The sequence below is a fragment of the Cibotium barometz genome, chromosome 57 (assembly GCF_041138505.1).
Source record: "Cibotium barometz isolate CiBa-2024 chromosome 57, ASM4113850v1, whole genome shotgun sequence".
Taxonomy (NCBI): Eukaryota; Viridiplantae; Streptophyta; class Polypodiopsida; order Cyatheales; family Cibotiaceae; genus Cibotium; species Cibotium barometz.
In genome coordinates, this window is record NC_141102.1 from 16303077 (window position 1) to 16322367 (window position 19291).

Consider the following 19291-nt stretch of genomic DNA (forward strand, 5'->3'; position numbering starts at 1 on the left):
TTGTGCGATTGGAGATGCGTAGCTGATATACTTCAAGAGGCCCTTGAGAAAGTTGCTGTTGGCATGTGGCCCTGAGGGCTTCTTGCTATTCTAAGCCTCATAAGGGGTAATTCTTTGTAAGGCGTTGGTTAGGAATTCAATTGAGGTGGATAAGAAATATTATGTACTTCCTCCTAGCACCTTGGATGTGTTTTTCACCCTTGGACAAGGGGAAAAATAGGGGCTATCTTTCACCCAACGGTTATTTATGAGATCTATTAACCATTCTAGAGGTTACTCCAGAGGCTCTTCTACCATGACATGCTTCACATTCTTACCTTGCGTAACGGAAGCCTATCGTTTATGAGACGGTACTAGACTTTATGAAGAAACATTACCATGAGGAGCTTATTGCCAAATACGGAAGTCATAAATTTTCGTATTTTAAGGCTACCGATAGTGGACGTCGACCATTTTTTAAGTTATGACCATACAAGTGTGGACACTAGCTGTTTGTTTACAAGTTTTTACATTAAGCAATACCACTTGAATAGAACACTTGTGAGGTCTTCCCCTTCTCTACTCTTTTACTTGCTCGTATTTTATTGGATTCTTACATAGTTTGATGCTGGTTGTTTCTTGCAAGGATATAATGGAGTGTAGGTCCCCCCTCTTATGAGCTTCTCCTCTTCCTACCATGTCCTTGAGAGCTAACCTATACGACACCTTCTCCTTATCTCCTTAACAAAGTTAGAGAAGAATAATGTATGATTTAATAGATGCCAAAGCCCCACAATCGTTGGTCTTGTGAAGGGAGTTTCAACAACTGGATTCGATGGCTAATCTGGAATTGCTAAGATTGAGGTTGTCTAGTAGAAGTTCATAGTAAAAGCCACATTGATGTGAGTAGAGAAGGGGTTGGCTGCGTATCTCTATAGGTACGTATAAGTGAGATGGCCCATGACATGACTACATAGGTTCATAATCATAGCCAGAGCCACCCTTTGTAGTGTAGACATGGCCAATTGGGCTCATCTTAGGCCTCCTGTTCGGAGCCCGCAATGTCCGGGCAGGGTGCCCTCATGAGAGAAAAAAAGTATACTTGTGCACAATCATGGCTAGGTGCAATGTAGACACGACCAACTATTGGGCTCATGTGGCAGGCCTCGTAATGTCAAGACAGGGTGTTCAAGAGAGTAAAAAAAGCCTACTTACTCGATGTGTGGAGTGTTATGAGGGCCATACAAACATGAGCTAGCCGAAGCCTTGGTCATATAATAAGAGGGTGGGGCATTGATATCCAACTTGAAATTTCACCTAAATACTAAGCAATAGATTGTAAAGTGAAGCTATGATATCTTGCTCAATAGTTGTGCATGTCTAGAGGTACTAATGTAGATACAGATAGATATGTGAGTGGAGACATGCACAGGTGAAAAGTATAGCTGTGCATGTCTTGAGGTACTAATCTACACATAGATATGCACAATGTAAAGGTGATGGTATTGTAAAGGAGCCACAATGTAAAGGTGATGGTATTGTAATCTAGCGATGGAAAGTCCCTCTAAAGGTGATAGCATTGTTTAAAGTCCCACTCTCACTCTCACTCTCACTCTCACTACCTCATATACGGCACACGGCATCATTTAGTAATTTATCCCTCATGGTGGGTTTATACATCTTTGTACGTGAATAGGACGACCGTCAATTCTAACAAGAGGTAGTATGTTAAAATCTCTACCCAGCTCCCAAGAGGTACGATGTGATAGCTCCCAAGAGGTGCTATGTGATGGCATTGTAATTTCAGAGTACCATATCTCACAATATTAACATGAATTTGCTAGATAGATTGGTTGGTGATTTGAAAACTAGCACTCTCACTCTCGCTCAACGATCTCATCTACGGCACGGCATCATGTAATAATTTTTCCCCTCGTGGTGGTGGTGGGTCTTATTTAGAATTGCAAGCACCAACAATGTCAACGTGTGTTGGTAAGACGATTGGACGTCGTAGCACCGACACTGCACAGGCCCTTCCCCCATCGATATGAGTTTTTAAAAGGCCAAGGTTTGGCGGCAACAACAACAACAACTACTACTGAGATGAGGAACTTGAGAGAATCTGCAAATCTCTTGACTCATTCCTCAGCTCATCAGCTGTTTAAAACATCATCGGGACATGATGTTGCAATATAATAACAGTGCGCCCTCATACATATATTATGCATACTTTCCTCATATTATAATAACGGTGCATCCTCATATTATATTATGGAAGGCTTATTACTCTCATCGTTGTTGAGAAAATATATATATATATAAACATATATAAATATATGTATTCGCTCTTCGCCCTTTAAACTTCCTATAATTGCGTAATTAGCGTTTCGGCCCTAAATTGATTTGGCTTTGATCCTCGTCGTGGCCACCTCCTCTCCTCATAACAATCAATTGGAACATGTTAAATGAGCACACACCATTCCCAAAGAGCAACTCCATGGACGATGATTTAGAAAGTTCACCTTGATAACATGTTGCCTCTCACGATGCTTTCCACTACCATAACATTATACTCCTCATGTTGGGGAGACACAATCATATAGCAACTAATCATAATGTGCAACAAATCGAAGCACAAAACAAACTTGCAGAGCAATGTGATCACATAAACCGTATTTGAGCACGTATATAACAAAGCATACTCAAATGTGGTTTACATGGCCCAGGGTTCTTCAAAGCTCATATATACAACCTGGATATATCGTGGAATCTAATTGTGGTGGATAAGAAATCTCATGTACTTCCTCTTAGCACCTTGGCTGCACATGTTTTCTCACCCTTGTACGACGGGAAAAGTTGCCCGGGCTATCTTTCGACCAAGTTGAACGGTTACTTATGAGATTTTTTTCACTATTATGTAGGTTACTCTAAAGGTTCACATGGTTTCGCTAGCCAACTACAGCATCACAATACCACCATCATGCTACATAAATTGTATCCTCAAATAATAATGCAATGAGCCTGAATACGTCATCTCAAATCACACATGTGTAATTTAGTCTTGGAGGTTGAAATCTTCTCCTCATTATTAGGACATGTGAGCAGCATGTCGCCAATGTATAAAATGATGACAATTTTTTTCTTCTTTAGTCCTCGTAGCAAAGAGGCTACTCTGAGTTGGGATGTTATAAAAACCATTTATAACCAAGTATGCATTTATTTTCTCATACCTTAACTTGCATACTTTAGATTTCTACCTGCTCTCAACAAAATAATGAGGTTGAGATACATAAACGTCCTCATGCAAGTCACCATTCAAGAAGACAGAGTGGATATCCAAATGATGTGCATTCAAACCATGATGGGATGCCAACGTAATAATGCACCTAATTGTAGTCATACAAGACGTGGATGCAAAGGTCTCATCAAATTCTTTACCCTTAACCCTTGAGCGTAACACTTTGTAGCAAGCTTTGTCTTGTAATGATCTTGACATTACCATCAACTTTGTACTTAGGCTCATATACCCACTTTGTACCAACAATGGCCTTTTTACCATAAGGTAGATCTGCTAAACACCAACTGTCATTTTTGAAGATTGAGTCTTACTTGTCCTCTCCTCATCCTACTTGGCTTGCATGCAATGGATCACTTTCTTGTACTTCCTCAAAATAAATAGATCCCTCTTCATTACATATACTGGCAATGAGATCATGATCCACAAAAGGGAAGCCACGCACATGTCCTAGAGGTAAACGAGTATTGATTTGCTATCTAGCAATGTTTGCACCAACCATTTTGGCATACTCTTCGACACCGGCATGGCTGTCCTTTCCTTATCCCAAGTGCATTAGCCTAAAAAGAGTGCTTTTTAAATGGGTTTTTTGGAGTGCATCTTTCTCTAAAAAAATTTAGTTTGTCTAAGCTCCCTTACCGCTTCGAAGTTTTTTTTCTAACTGAGTTAGACACTGAATTCCTAAGATCACAATGTCTTCTAGCCCTTTAACAGATTGCTTGTTACACCAAGAATATTTTTAGCCATGTGTGTGTGTTGATAGTTTTAGTGCATGTGTATGTGCCCTCTACCATCCCCAATGAATCGAACAAGATCACGCAAAGTGCTAAATGATGGAGGCTTACCAATTGATGGGTCAAGAGGGAATAGACCTCCCTGAACCTAGAAATCTACATGCTTCTTCCCTTTTGCACATAGAGCTTTATGAAGAATACTTCTTTATGTGCAATAGTCTTTGTCAAGTACCAAGTTGATATAGTGTCTTATTCTTCGCCCTCGTATTATAATAATAGTGCATCCTCATATTATATTATGCAAGGCTTATTACTCTCATCGTTGTTGTCGAGAATATATATATATATATTCGCTCTTCTCCGTTTAGATTTTATATATTTGTGTAATTAGTATTTCGGTCTTAAATTAGAGTCAGCCTTAAATTAATTTGGCCTTGGTGTCTGGCAATATCTTAGTGCCCACCTCGTCTCCACATAACAATATTGGAACATGTTAAATGAGCACACACCATTCTCAAAGAGCAACTCCAGTGATGATGATTTAGAAGGTTCACCTTGATAACATGCTCCCTTTCATGATGCTTTCGATTACCATAACAATATGCACATGAACTCCTCAGGTTGGGGAGGCACAATCATATAGCGAGTAATCATCATGTGTAACATATCGAAGCACAAAACAAACTTGTAGCGATGTGATTGCATAAACTGTATTTGAGCATGTATATAACAAAGCATACTCAAACATGGTTTACATGGCCCAGGGTTCTTCAAAGCTCATATATACAACCTAAATATATCGTGGAATCCAATTGAGGTGGATAAGAAATCTCATGTACTTCCTCTTAGCACCTTGGCTGCACATGTTTTTTCACCCTTGTACAACGAGAAAAATAGCCGGGGCTATATTTCGACCAACGGTTATTTATGAGATTTTTTTCACTATCATGTAGGTTACTCTATAGGTTCACATGGTTTCGCTAGCCAACTACAGCATCACAATACCACCATCACGCTACATAAATTGTATCCTCAAATAATAATGCAATGAGCCTAAATATGTCATCTCAAATAACACATGTGTAATTCAGCCTTGGAGGTTGAAATCTTCTCCCCATTAGGACATGTGAGCAGCATGTCGCCAATGTATAAAATGATGATATATATTTTTTTTCTTTATTCCTCCTTAACAAAGAATCTACTCTCAGTTGGAATGTTATAAAAAACCATTTATAACCATTAGGGGGCATTTGAACATAAAAAGGGCCTTGTAAGGATCCCTAATTTTAAGGAATTAAGACTAATTTTTCTGAGGCTTAAGGAGACAAACCTCATAATGATGCCTACTTTTGGCCCTAAAAGTAGGGGATCTCTCTAGTTTTCCCTCTCTAGGATTTTCACTCTAGGATTCTCTTTCTAGCCACTAAAACTCTCGAAACATCATCAATCTCATCCATATAGGGACCCCAAAAATATTTTTTATTACAATTCAAAATAATTGTCTCAAAATAACTTTCAATCGCATTTAATGCACTTTCATTGTGTTTTTGAATTTCCCTCTAAATTTCATATCAACAGTAAAAGACAATCTTGTTTAATACACTTTCATTGCATTTTTTAAGTTCCCACAAATTCTAAATCAAGTCATTAAAAGACAAGGAAAACTTTACGTTTTTTTATTTAAATTTAAATTTTCGGATAGGCTAGCAATTTAAAATTTATATTTTATAGCAAACTCACCTAAAATTTATTTTCTTCTTTGATTACTATCACATCTCTTATGTGTCCGACTCAACAACTAAAAGATTCTCTCTCTCTCTCTCTCTCTCTCTCTCTCTCTCTCTCTCTCATCCTCTCCCTCCCAAGCCCTTGTCTCATTGCAGTAGGTCTCTCTTTCAAGCTTCTCTTTGGGATCCAAGCTATCTACCATCTTCCATTGTGTCTACTATGGTACTCACAGAAATAAAAAACACCTCAAATTCATCATGAGTGAGGAAGGTAGACTTGCATATTCGCATCTTGAATAAATATGCACCTATCAGAAAAGAATGTCTAAATGCACAGGAGAAGCAAGAAAGAAGACAGCAAGGTCATTGTAATGTGGATCTTTGGGTTGATGGGTATTTATATCCTAACGATCCTTCTTCAAATTTCTCTCCACCTTTCACAGACCTATCCTCATTCATTCATTTTGTTGGGGAGGGTGAGAATGGGCTCCTTGGATATTGCAAACGCTTAAGTATATGTGATGCATGGAAGGTTTATACACTTTCATTGCATTTTTTAAGTTCCCATAAATTCTAAATCAAGTCATTAAAAGACAAGGAAAACTTTACGTTTTTTTATTTAAAAGTTTAATTTAAATTTAAATTTTTGGATAGGCTAGCAATTTAAAATTTATATTTTATAGCAAACTCACCTAAAATCTGTTTTCTTCTTTGATTACTATCACATCTCTTCTGTGTCCGCCGACTCAACAACTAAAAGATTCTCTCTTTCTCTCTCTCTCTCTCTCTCTCTCTCTCTCTCTCTCTCTCTCCCCCTCATCCTCTCCCTCCCAAGCCCTTGTCTCACTGCAGTAGGTCTCTCTTTCAAGCTTCTCTTTGGGATCCAAGCTATTTACCATCTTCCATTGTGTCTACTATGGCACTCATATAAATAAAAAACACCTCAAATTCATCATGAGTGAGGAAGGTAGACTTGCATATTCGCATCTTGAATGAATATGCACCTATCAGAAAAGAACGTCTAAATGCACAGGAGAAGCAACAAAGAAGACAGCAAGGTCATTGTAATGTGGATCTTTGGGTTGATGGGTATTTATATCCTAATGATCCTTCTTCAAATTTCTCTCCACCTTTCACAGACCTATCCTCATTCATTCATTTTGTTGGAGAGGGTGAGAATGCAAACGCTTAAGTATATGTGATGCATGGAAGGTTCAATTTCTAAACTCACAAATGCATAGCTTGCAAGTCACTTAGTGTGCAACAAGCTCTCGAAAAATTGCATAGAATAATATTTTACATCTACAGAGAGAGGGCAAAGAGAAAGAGGACCACATCCTCATTTTGATATAAAAAATTGTTTATGCATCTATTTATGCATAAAAATCAACTTTAGTGGGAATAACACTTTGCAAAAAGTAGAAAAAGTCTATGAAAAATCAAAGCTTATTTAATTTTGTTTGCCATGCAAGGTGACAAAGTTAGCTTTGTGTTGAAAATGGATGAGTGTCAGATTGTGAAAGGAAATAGGATAGAGCGAATGAGTATCACACTCATGAATGAGGCTATGGCATATGCAAAAAGCTCAAAGTTATCATCTTTTCTCAGTGACGACACATTTGAGGGGAATATTGAGATCAACCAAACTCCCGATAGGGAGAGAATTTGCAAGCTATAGACCTTCCCTCATATAGTGTCCAATCTGAGAAAGAGATATGGTGGCTTGGGACATTTGAAGTACCAAAAGAGACACATGAAGTTCTCGCTTGGATGTTTGATAGGATACCCTAGATAACCACTGTCATCAAAGCACAGATTTAGGGAGAAAAACTTGAGGTAGAGAGCAAGGGCACTTATACAGTAGATTGGCATTTGGGGGGTGACCTGAAGACAATGAAGTGCTTGCTTGGGTGTCCAGAAGGTGCCAACACCCCAAATCCTTGTCCGTGGTGCATGAGAATGGTGAGGGAAAACAAACAAAAGTTAGGAAAGAAGAGGATGCTTGAGAATAAAGATATTGAGCACGACACCATGGACGATGCTGGCAACTAGGTTGGAGGTGTCTTGTCTGCCAACATGCTAGCTGTGCCAAACAGGCATTTGAAAGACCAATAAATGGAATCCTATAATTCCATTTGACCTCAAGAATGTCCACTTCTGTACACTGCATGCATTCATGCGCGTGTTTGACCGTTTGCTCAAGTGTCACACTTAGATTATGCATTTAACATGCAAGGCAAAGAAGGACAAGAAGAAGCTCTTCATAAAGTAGAGCAACTAGTCAACTAAATTGGGTGCCATGGTGGCAATATGTAGATTACTGTTAACAAAAAGACCTCTAGCATGAATGATGAGGTTGCACAACAAGTGTCCATGAGTGAGAATAAAGCAAGATGTTTTTTGGAGAAGCCAGAAAATGCCAAAGAGTCAACCAAGCCTTGGAAGTTGTGGAAGGATTTATGCAAATGTACAAGATTTGACTGCACCAATTCAAGCCTTGTAATTCTACATGAGAATTTTTTATCAGACTTCAATAAGATGGTGAAACTTTTGACCAAAAGCAGGACAACCACAAAGCAGCAACAAAACTTTCAAGACGAGCTTTCTAATTTTACGAAGTCCATGGTTGATACATGGGGTGAAACCAACATTACGCACTACATGGTAAACACATTTGCTCCTTCCTACACTGGATATTAAGAAACAATACTGACTCTCTTAATTTTTTTGTAGCACATTCTTTATGCTCATACTTCATGAATGAGTATGGTTCTTTGGACATGTGGAGCACACAAGGAATGGAGAAATCTCACTATCAAACTAGAGGAGTATATTTTAAAAACACCCGCCCATGGAGAGGAGGGAAGACTCGTACAAATTACCTCAAGGGAGATGTTTAACTGGTTTTACAAAAACATTTTTGGGAAAAAATTATCCATGGAAAGGGCACGTATGAGTAATCTAGCAAGGATAGCACGAAATAATGCCAAACAGAGAAGATCACTAAAGTGGAAAGATGGCACAGGACCAGCATGTCATGCAGCATGGAGATCTTCACGAAGATGCATAGGAAGAATTTGGAAGTAGAAACAACACTTTCAAATTGAAAGTATTTGGAATAAAGTTGTAAACATTTTTTACTTGGGAAGTAAACATTTAGAAAAAAGTTGTAAAGCTTTTTGACTTGAAAATAAAAAATAATTGCACCATTCCATTATATTGAAGATTTACAGTGAAAATATTTACAACGAAAAGAGCTAATTGCTCTTGAGTCTCTTCTCTTCTTGCTCCCCCTCTTTGGAAGGCATTTTCCCTCTATAACACCAAAACCTGTTATGACTATAGCCCTTGAGTGACTTTACATCCTCCACTCCTGCACCTAGGGCATAGCTTGAATAACATAGAAAATAACTTGCTCTAGAAGGCCAAAAACTAGGGCCGTATCCAAAGATACGATGGCAGCACACTTCTCTATAAGCATGACTTTATGTATATTATAAGGTATAAATGCATACCCTGTATACCTAGATAGGGCTTTCAGTGTAAGGAGTGGAATCTTTGCATCCCTGGAGTACTTGCTATGATATATAATAAACATAATTTTGTTGATAGAAGAGACGTGTGCAAGAGCGGCATCTTGCGCACGACCAGCACCATCTCATCCAAGAAATCCATCGATGTCGTCAAGCTCTATTTGAATTAACAAAGAACCAGGAGGGAAAAAATTAAAGTGGAAACAATTCAAACAGACTGAAGCAATAAGAATTAAACCAGACAAACTAAAGAAATAATTAATTCAGGTAACAGAAGCAATAATTTACCTTTTGGTCCTCATCCTCCTCCAACTTCGCTGCATCCCAAAGGTTGATGGAGCCCTCTTCATTTTCTTGGTCAAGTTCGGGAACAGGTTCCTTACCAAACTCAGAAATGCCCATATCCTACTGAAGGGCTTGAAATTCTTCCTCTGAAGGAAGAGAAGCTTCATTCTCCTTGGCTTTTTTAAAGCACAAGGACATTACTTCAGGGTCCACTAAGAAGTTTTCTATCACTTTTGTGTCCAATGCGAGAAATTCATCCTTATGCTCATTCTCTACATCGAGAACACCGGACGCAGCTTCACAACCGTCTGCTATTATAGCAAGACAATAATCCTCCTTAAAATTGTAGAGTTTTTTAATGTGGGAGAAGAGGAGGTAATACTTTCCATTAATTAGGAAGGACGGTAGCCCAGGCATAACAAAATTGGACGTCAATCGCTCCCCCATGGACGATGACGTTCCTTCATCAATGATGGTGGAGGCATTAAACTCTGCCACATCAAAAGTTGTGCTGAGAAGTTCCTCCTCCTTCTCGGACACAAGGTCCAGGACCTCTTCGTTTGCAGAGATTGAGCCCTTGAAATAAAGGAATGTTCTAATTTATCTGTCCTTCCTTCGAGCTCCTCTTTTGTGTAATCCTCCTTATCACCATGAAGAAAGAGATAGGCAACAAACCCAAAATGATATTCTAGCAACCTGCATTTCCTGCCATGCACTAGGCACATAATGCAAATCTTGATACGTTGATCATCGAAGTAGATTGTCCCACCTCTTTGACATGCTTGAATTTTGAGACGAGGTAACTGTGAGGCTTCACATGTGGACATACGTAATGGACCCATAAGAGAGGGTCCGTCCGCCGAACAACCTGGCTGCAATAGTCTATCCACTCTCCCTCCAAGGATTTCCTTGCCATTTCCTTGATTATCTCCTCCAAAGTGAAAGGATCGTTGAACATAGGCTCTGCATGGCAAAGGGATTTCTCCTGCCCAGCCCTCCTCAGCAGATCAAAGAGATGCTCTGTGGTGCTAGGCTCGTCCTTAATCTCCTCCAGCAATAAATCATCCACATCATCTGTAACATTGTACAAGTGAGAACCCTTAACCTCCATCGCTTCTTTGATCCGGGGAAGATGACGATCGAGTAGTCAGAAGAAATGAACATGAATTGGAGCCTTTCTTAAGTAACTGGAGAAGCGACAACATGAATTGGAGCCTTTCTTAAGTAACTGGAGAAGCGACAACTGTTAGTAATAGTAGTGGGATAATTCTATTAATTAATCCAAATGAATAATAAGATATTTTACCACTTTCCCCATATTTTGCACCCTCCCCGCCAAAAAGGCTCGAAACACCAGTTCCATTGATAATTCCATCGATTACCCATTGATCAAAAAATACGACTAGCTTACTCAAAAAGACATTGTAGTAATAATCGATGTTACCTTGATTTAGTGACCAACCTTGAATAAAATGTCCGGGTGGAATCCGTTCACCATGCGATAAGGAAAAAACGACGACGTCCGAATCCACCTATCGCACCATGGATGATATGGCCTTGAGTGACTCGCACCGTGATGGACGGTATGGAAAGCGAGAAAATTTCGAGCACAAAGAAAAGCAGAAAATAAACTCACACCATCTTTATATAGGTCAAAAAATAGAGCTGACGACACATCATTGAGGATCGAATGCCACGTGTCGAAGGACTTACGTCATCGTCGATTCACGAATTGCCATGTGTAGGGCTAACACAGTCAATGCAAAATTGCATTTTGCTCTATAAAAAAGAGGAATATTTTCTTTTTCACGCTTTTCTTTCACGGTTTTTTTCACGGTTTTTTCTAATTGTGTTTCTCCACACTTTGCTTGTGCAGCTCGCTGAATCGATCCATCCCAGACCTTGTTTCAAGCGTCTGTAAGTTTTTCTCTCTCTTCCCCTTTTGTTTCGCTGATTTTGTTCATGGTGCAATATGGCTATTCTCCATGTGAAATCAGATTGACATATCGCTCCGTGGAGGGTTTGGTGAATTTTATTGATAAGAGATTTTGTTCATTGTGCGATATATCTGTTCTCCATGTTTTCGAATTGAAATATCGCTCTGTGGACGGGTCTGAAAATTTTATTGATAAGTTCTTGTTTTGTTCAGCGTACGATATATCTATTCTCCATGTTTTTGAATTGAAACATCGCTCCGTGGATGGGTCTGAAAATTTTATTTATAAGTTCTTGTTTCGTTCATTGTGCAAAAGGAACGTTGGTCCAGATTTGGATTCCCCTTATCGCCCGGTGGATGGTGGTCGTGTGACTTGGCTAATTACTCTGCCTTCTCTTTTCTAGTGCTATAATGGCGTGCACAAAACAGACCGTCAGGAGAGTCTCAGTGCCAGAGCCTGATCCAGTGCTCGATCTAGTTCCGAATCCAGTTCCGGTTCCAGATATTCTAGAGAAAATTCCAAAGGATGTCTTAAGTGAACCTATGCTTCCTAATGTCAAACCTAGCACAAGCAAGAACCTTTCAAAGGCCAGGGTCACTTTACAGAGGCAAAGAAAAATGGTTGTGGATATAAGAAGGAAGGTGCAGGTGGCTGTCAATCTCCTCATCCCCAAAGCTCCTTTCTTGAGGATTGTCAGATCCATAAGCGACAGAATAAAGTGGAAAGGTTACTTTAAATGGCAGAGTAACGTCCTCGCATGTCTTCAAGACTCATTCGAGGACTTCCTTATATACATATTAAATGATAGTTATATTTGTTTTGCCCATGCCAGGAGTGTCACACTAATGGACAAGGACGTGACATTAGTAAGCAGAGTTAGGTATAGGTATGATAAGCTCATGCGACCTCTACCATTCAAGGATAGGAAGGTAGCAGAAATTCTCTCCATTCCTCCTGCTTTGAAGAGAAACAAGGCTTCTGAGACAAGGTGGTTATTGAAGAGGTGACAACAGTAGGTCCACAAGGGCTTAAGAGGCTTGTAAAGGGGGCGGATCTAAAAGGAAAGGAGAAATTAGAAGAGAATGTTGATAGGGATGATTTGGCAAAAAACCTTCTAAAGTTGGAGGGAGAGAATAACGACAGACTTAAGGCGGTGCCTTGTGAGATTATATGCAATGTCTCGTACAGCGCCGAGCAGGAGAAGTACCTCCATATCACTCCAATGGATGTTTATATGCTTGTTGAAAAGAATAGAGAGATCAATGAAAGTATTGTGCTTACTTGTTTAAGGTGTGTACTCTTCCCCTTTTTTTGAATGCTTTCTTATTTTGATTTCTTTCTCCCTTTCCTAATGTTTTCAATTCAATCTGCAGGGTACTTTTGAAAGAGCTTTTGCTAGACCAGGCAAAGCAAGTATATATTTGTGATCCTTTGGTATCAACTATCCTGATTTACCCGTCGAGGTTTGACGAGGACCTTGCTCTTTATTTATAGGGAGTTAGTTCGGGTACCTTCTTTGTTGTGCTACCATATATAGAGAAGTATGTATTTTCTTTGGATTTCAAACTGTTGATGGGATCTACCAAGGTCTTTGTCTCTAGTCGTTTTCGAATCTTCCTATTGTTCACCTTGAATTGTGCTCTGCTAATATCCTCACCTCCCATGATATTGAGGTACTCTCTAATATTTAGGAGGCTCCAATGTCTACTTGCACCTACAACTTCCACTGCACCACTGGCAACCGAATGCATAGATCGAAAGCCAAAACAACTTGTTCATCTGTCTGCACTTGGACCTAACAACTATTATTTTTCATCCACTGCTCGTAATAGAAGCGTATGATTAGTGTGGCACGAGCTTTGAGATACCAAAGTAAGACACTAGATTCTACTATACTGCACTTAAATGTGTCATCGTTATGTATCCCTTCTACAGTCCTCCACTGGTCTCTAAGAAAGGCTACCATGTCATTGCCTAATACCTTCTTGCACACAAACATGGTAGGTGTTTGTGAGAAACAAAATTGATTGAACATCTTGTGGCAAAACGATGTATTGGGCATACCCAACTAAGACTCACAAATCGAGAGGGCTTCACAAACTTCAAAGACCCTTGTATATCACAAAGCATCTTTCATTTCATGACCATTACAGTCCAAGCATATTGAATTGGCCATTCTATAGAAGATAGGGGTGGAGATGTGATTATCTGTATCTTACCAAACCCACCATCCTGCTTTGGCACCAAATAGAAGTGCCGATAAAAGAAGACCTTTTGTTTAAGAAGTTCTGCACTTGTTTTGCAAGAAAACATTGCCTGACCAATGTCTGCATATGCAATGCTTGAAATGTTTCGGTAAGGCTTTCCAATGGTTGCTCCTCTATTATGTTTGAAGGAAAAATATCTGCAAACAAGAAATAGGTTGACTTAGATTGAAATATCTCTGTCAAAAAATCTCACATGCCCCTTTCTACCTGCAATACTTACAATTGTATGGAAATCAAGTTTGTTAGCGAAGATGGATATCTCATGCTGTGTAAACATGTTGTACTGTGTGAAGCCTTGTAAACGACCTTTCTAGTGGTGCTCCAGTACATTTCGTCATCGAACTCGGTGAGGCCCGATTGCAGCAAGCTACTGTAGATAAACCCAAGTGCTCTTTCGAAATGCCTCTCCCACCCAAACACCATCATTGTCCTTCTTGTTGTGCAAGGATATCTCCTCAATCTCATCAGTCTTCTTGGTGTGGCCATATCTTCTTGGAAGCTAGAGTAGAAAGGTTATGTTTAGAGTAAAAAGGAAAGAGATGTGCAGACTAGGGTTTTACGGGAGCCTGGAAGATGAAAGAGATGCAGCTCCGAGAAGGGAGGGAGATTAAGATGGAGGAGAAAGTTTAGGGCTTCGGGCTTTGATGGTTTCATTAGGGTTGGGCAAATGAGGGAGTGATGGAAGAGAAAGGGAGGTTGAGTTTAATTTGGATGTTCAAGAGGGAAAGCGGACTTAAAAATGAAATTTTTGATTACAATGAAATTTGAGATGGGTTTGTGGTGGGGGGAAATGTGAGTTTTGTGGGGATCTCAAAAATTTCAAAATTTTAAGGACTTTTTTGAGCCACGAAAAATGGTGGGACCATACCTACCCTAAACCCCCTACTTTTTGAAAGGGACAAGTGTAATTATTAGTACTGAAAGCCTAGTGCCCCTTCTATATTCAAAGAAGACCAAATGTGCACACTCCTCTATTCCTATTGGTCTGCCTAGTCTCCCTCCCTATATTCAAAGGAGACCAAATGTGCATACTCCTCTGTTCCTATTGGTCTGTGCTAATTACTTTCATTAGTAAGAGGCCCAAAATATATCCAAATTTCCCCTAATGACCAAGTATGCATTTATTTTCTCATACCTTAACTTGCATACTTTAGATTTCTACCTTCTCTCAACATACTTTAGATTTCTACCTACTCTCAACAAAACCATGAGGCTGAGATACATAAACATTCTCATGCAAGTCACCATTCAAGAAGACAGATTGTATATCCAAATGATGTGCATTCAAACCATGATGGGATGCCAATGCAATAATGCACCTAATTGTAGTCATACATGTTGTGGATGCAAAGGTCTCATCATAATATATACCCTTAACCCTTGAGTGTAACACTTTGTAGCAATCCTTGCCTTGTAGTGATCTCAACATTACCATCAACTTTGTACTTAAGCTTATAAACCCACTTTGTTCCAACAATGGCCTTTTTACCATAAGGTAAATATGCGGAACACCAATTGTCAATTTTTAAGATTGAGTCTTGTTCGTCCTCTCCTCATCCTACTTGGGTTGCATCAATGGATCACTTTCTTGTGATTCCTCAAGGTAAATAGATCCCTCTTCATTACATATATTGGAAATGTGAGCATGATCCACAAAAGGGAAGCCATGCACGTGTCCTGCTAGGTAAAGGAGTATCGATTTGTTATCTCGCAATGTTTGCACACCAACCATTTTGGCATTATCTTGGACACCTGCATGGTTGTCCTTTCCTTGTCCCAACTGCATTGGCCTACACACGTTCCCTTTTCGCATCCACAATTACCTTATCAATAGAGTGATCTATGGAACTAAATTTGAGTTGATTTTCACCTAGTATGAATTGATTTGTAGTAGCTTTTTTAGCATTCATTTGCTTCATAGATGGGACTACTCATTATTATACAAAGGTAGGATTATATCCAAGATATCTTGTGAGCATATATTTTATAATTTTCTTGTATAAAAACATGGGTTAAATTGAGTTCTCATCAAAGATAGCTCTACTCGGCAAATTCCACTTTGTGCCTGAAGGGTAGAGTCTATACCCTTTGCATCGTTTCTCAGGAAGAAGAGCATAATTAAGATAACCAAAAACATGAAAATGAGTCACATAGGGCTTCTTGCTATTCTAAGCCTCATAAGGGGTAATTCTTTGTAAGGCGTTGGTGGGGAATTCAATTGAGGTGGATGCGAAATATTATGTACTTCCTCCTAGTGCCTTGGATGTGTTTTTCACCCTTGTACAAGGGGAAAAATAGGGGCTATCTTTCACCCAACGGTTATTTATGATATCTATTAACCATTCTACAGGTTACTCAAGAGGCTCTCCTACCATGACGTGCTTCACATTCTTACCTTGCATAGCGGAAGCCTATCGTTTATGAGACGGTACTAGACTTTATGAAGAAACATTACCATGAGGAGCTTATTGCCAAATAGGGAAGTCACAAATTTTCGTATTTTCAGGCTAGCGATAGTGGACATCGACCATTTTTTAAGTTATGACCATACAAGTGTGGACACTAGCTATTTGTTTACAAGTTGTTTTTACATTAAGCAATACCACTTGAATAGAACACTTGTGAGGTCTTCCCCTTCTCTACTCTTTTACTTGCTCGTATTTTATTGGATTCTTACATAGTTTGATGCTGGCTGTTTCTTACAAGGATATAATGGAGTGTATGTCCCCCCTCTTATGAGCTTCTCCTCTTCCTACCATGTCCTTGAGAGCTAACCTATAGGACACCTTCTCCTTATCTCCTTAACAAACTTAGAGAAGAATAATGTATGATTTAATAGATGACAAAGCCCCACAATCGTTGGTCTTGTGAAGGGAGTTTCAACAACTGGCTTCGATGGCTAATCTGGAATTGCTATAAGTGAGATGGCCATGACATGACTGCATAGGTTCATAATCATAGCCAGAGCCACCCTTTGTAGTGTAGACATGGCCAATTGGGCTCATCTTAGGCCTCGTGTTCGGAGCCTGCAATGTCCGGGCAGGGTGCCCTCATGAGAGAAAAAAAGTATACTTGCGCACAATCATGGCTAGGTGCAATGTAGACACGACCAACTATTGGGCTCATGTTGGGCCCCGTTCAGGCCTCGTAATGTCAAGACAGGGTATTCAAGAGAGTAAAAAAACCTACTTACTCGATGTGTGGAGTGTTATGAGGGCCATACAAATATGAGCTAGCCTAAGCCTTGGTCATATAATAAGAGGGTGGGGCATTGATATCCAACTTGAAATTTTACCTAAATACTAAGCAATAGATTGTAAAGTGAAGCTATGATATCTTGCTCAATAGTTGTGCATGTCTAGAGGTACTAATGTAGGTACACATAGATATGTGAGTGGAGACATGCAGAGGTGAAAAGTATAGCTGTGCATGTCTTGAGGTACTAATCTACACATAGATATGCTTCCTTGTAAAGTCACAATGTAAAGGTGATGGTATTGTAAAGGACCCACAATGTAAAGGTGATGGTATTGCGATGGAAAGTCCCTCTAAAGGTGATGGCATTGTTTAAACTCCCACTCTCACTCTCACTACCTCATATACGGCACGCGGCATCATGTAGTAATTTATCCCTCATGGTGGGTTTATACATCTGTGTACGTGAATAGGACGACCGTCAATTCTAACAAGAGGTAGGATGTTAAAATCTCTACCCAGCTCCCAAGAGGTACGATGTGATAGCTCCCAAGAGGTGCTATGTGATGGCACTGTAATTTCAGAGTACCATATCTCACAATATTAACATGAATTTGCTAGATAGATTGGTTGGTGATTTGAAAAGTAGCACTCTCACTCTCACTCTCGCTCAACGATCTCATCTACGGCACGGCATCATGTAATAATTTTTCCCCTCGTGGTGGTGGTGGGTCTTATTTAGAATTGCAAGCACCAACAATGTCAACGTGTGTTGGTAAGACGATTGGACGTCGTAGCACCGACACTGCACAGGGCCTTCCCCCATCGATATGAGTTTATAAAAGCCCAAGGTTTTTGGCGGCAACAACAACAACAACAACTACTAGTACTACTGAGATCATGGGCTCCCAAAAGATACAAACCTTCGATGTGGACGTGGCCATCAAGCATCCGGCGTCTTTGGTGTGGCAGACTTATGTGAAGAACTTTCAGAACGCGCCATCCCTTGTTTTCTCTGGGCACTTCGACAAGGTGGAGTACCTTGAAGGGCCGCCTCTGGCGAAGGGAGGAGTCCTGCTAGCAACATATCATGCTTGTGAGTACCATTATTATAATAGCTTAAAAAACACACACGCGCACACACACACACACACACTTGCATTTTGAAGATTCTCTCTCGTTGTAAAAGCAGCTCAAAACATAATATAATATATATAATGTCGTGTTTTTGTGTTGTTTCATATGTATTATTTATAGCCGTCCCTCACTATCGCTACGTCAAGGGGCGGTGGGACGAGATGGACCACGACAAGCATTGCTTCAAGTGTACGCTCGTGGATGGAGGCGCCCTCGGAAAACACTTCGCACACTTGGCCTACTCCTTCCAGATCCTGCCTTGCTCTGATCATGGCTCCTCCTGCGTCATGCACTTCACCGTGGAGTACCAGGACATAGGACAACACACCTTCCACGACTTCATCAAGGAGGAACTTGAGAGAATCTGTAAATCTCTTGACTCATACCTCAGCTCATCACCTGTTTGAAACATCATCGAGACATGATGTTGCAATATAATAACGGTGCGCCCTCATACATATATTATGTAGGGTAGAGGAGGTGCATACTTCATCGTTGTTGTTGTTGAATCACTCTTCGCCCTCATATTATAATAACGGTGCTTCCTCATATTATATTATGCAAGGCTTATTACTCTCATCCTTGTTGAGAATATATATATATATATATATATATAAATATATTGTGAATGTGATGTGATGATATCTGAGTGAATGTGGTGAGATGTGAATGTGATGTGATGACATGTGAATGGATGAGATGTGATGTATTCGCTCTTCACCCTTTAAACTTCCTATATTTGTGTTGGTCCTAAATTAATTTGGCTTTGATCCTCGTGGCCACCTCCTCTCCTCATAACAATCAATTGGAACATGTTAAATGAGCACACACCATTCCCAAAGAGCAACTCCAGGGACGATGATTTAGAAGGTTCACCTTGATAATATGCTGCCTCTCACGATGCTTTCCACTACCATAACATTATACTCCTCATGTTGGGGAGACACAATCATATAGCAACTAATCATCATGTGCAACAAATCGAAGCACAAAACAAACTTGCAGAGCAATGTGATCGCATGAACCGTATTCGTGCACGTATATAACAAAGCATACTCAAACGTGGTTTACATGGCTAAGGTTCTTCAAAGCTCATATATACAACCTGGATATATCGTGGAATCCAATTGCGATGGATAAGAAATCTCATGTACTTCCTCTTAGCACCTTGGCTGCACGTGTTTTCTCACCCTTGTACAACG

General features: G+C 39.8%; 1 protein-coding gene across 1 annotated transcript; it reads left to right on the forward strand.

Annotated features, from left to right (window-relative positions):
- Positions 1–17815: 17815 nt before the first annotated feature.
- LOC147606491 (major pollen allergen Bet v 1-M/N-like) lies at positions 17816–18720 on the forward strand. Its single transcript, XM_086792052.1, has 2 exons — positions 17816–18048; positions 18210–18720. The coding sequence occupies exons 1-2, from the start codon at positions 17853–17855 to the stop codon at positions 18494–18496; spliced, it is 483 nt and encodes a 160-aa protein (XP_086648178.1). The 5' UTR covers positions 17816–17852; the 3' UTR covers positions 18497–18720.
- Positions 18721–19291: the final 571 nt, after the last annotated feature.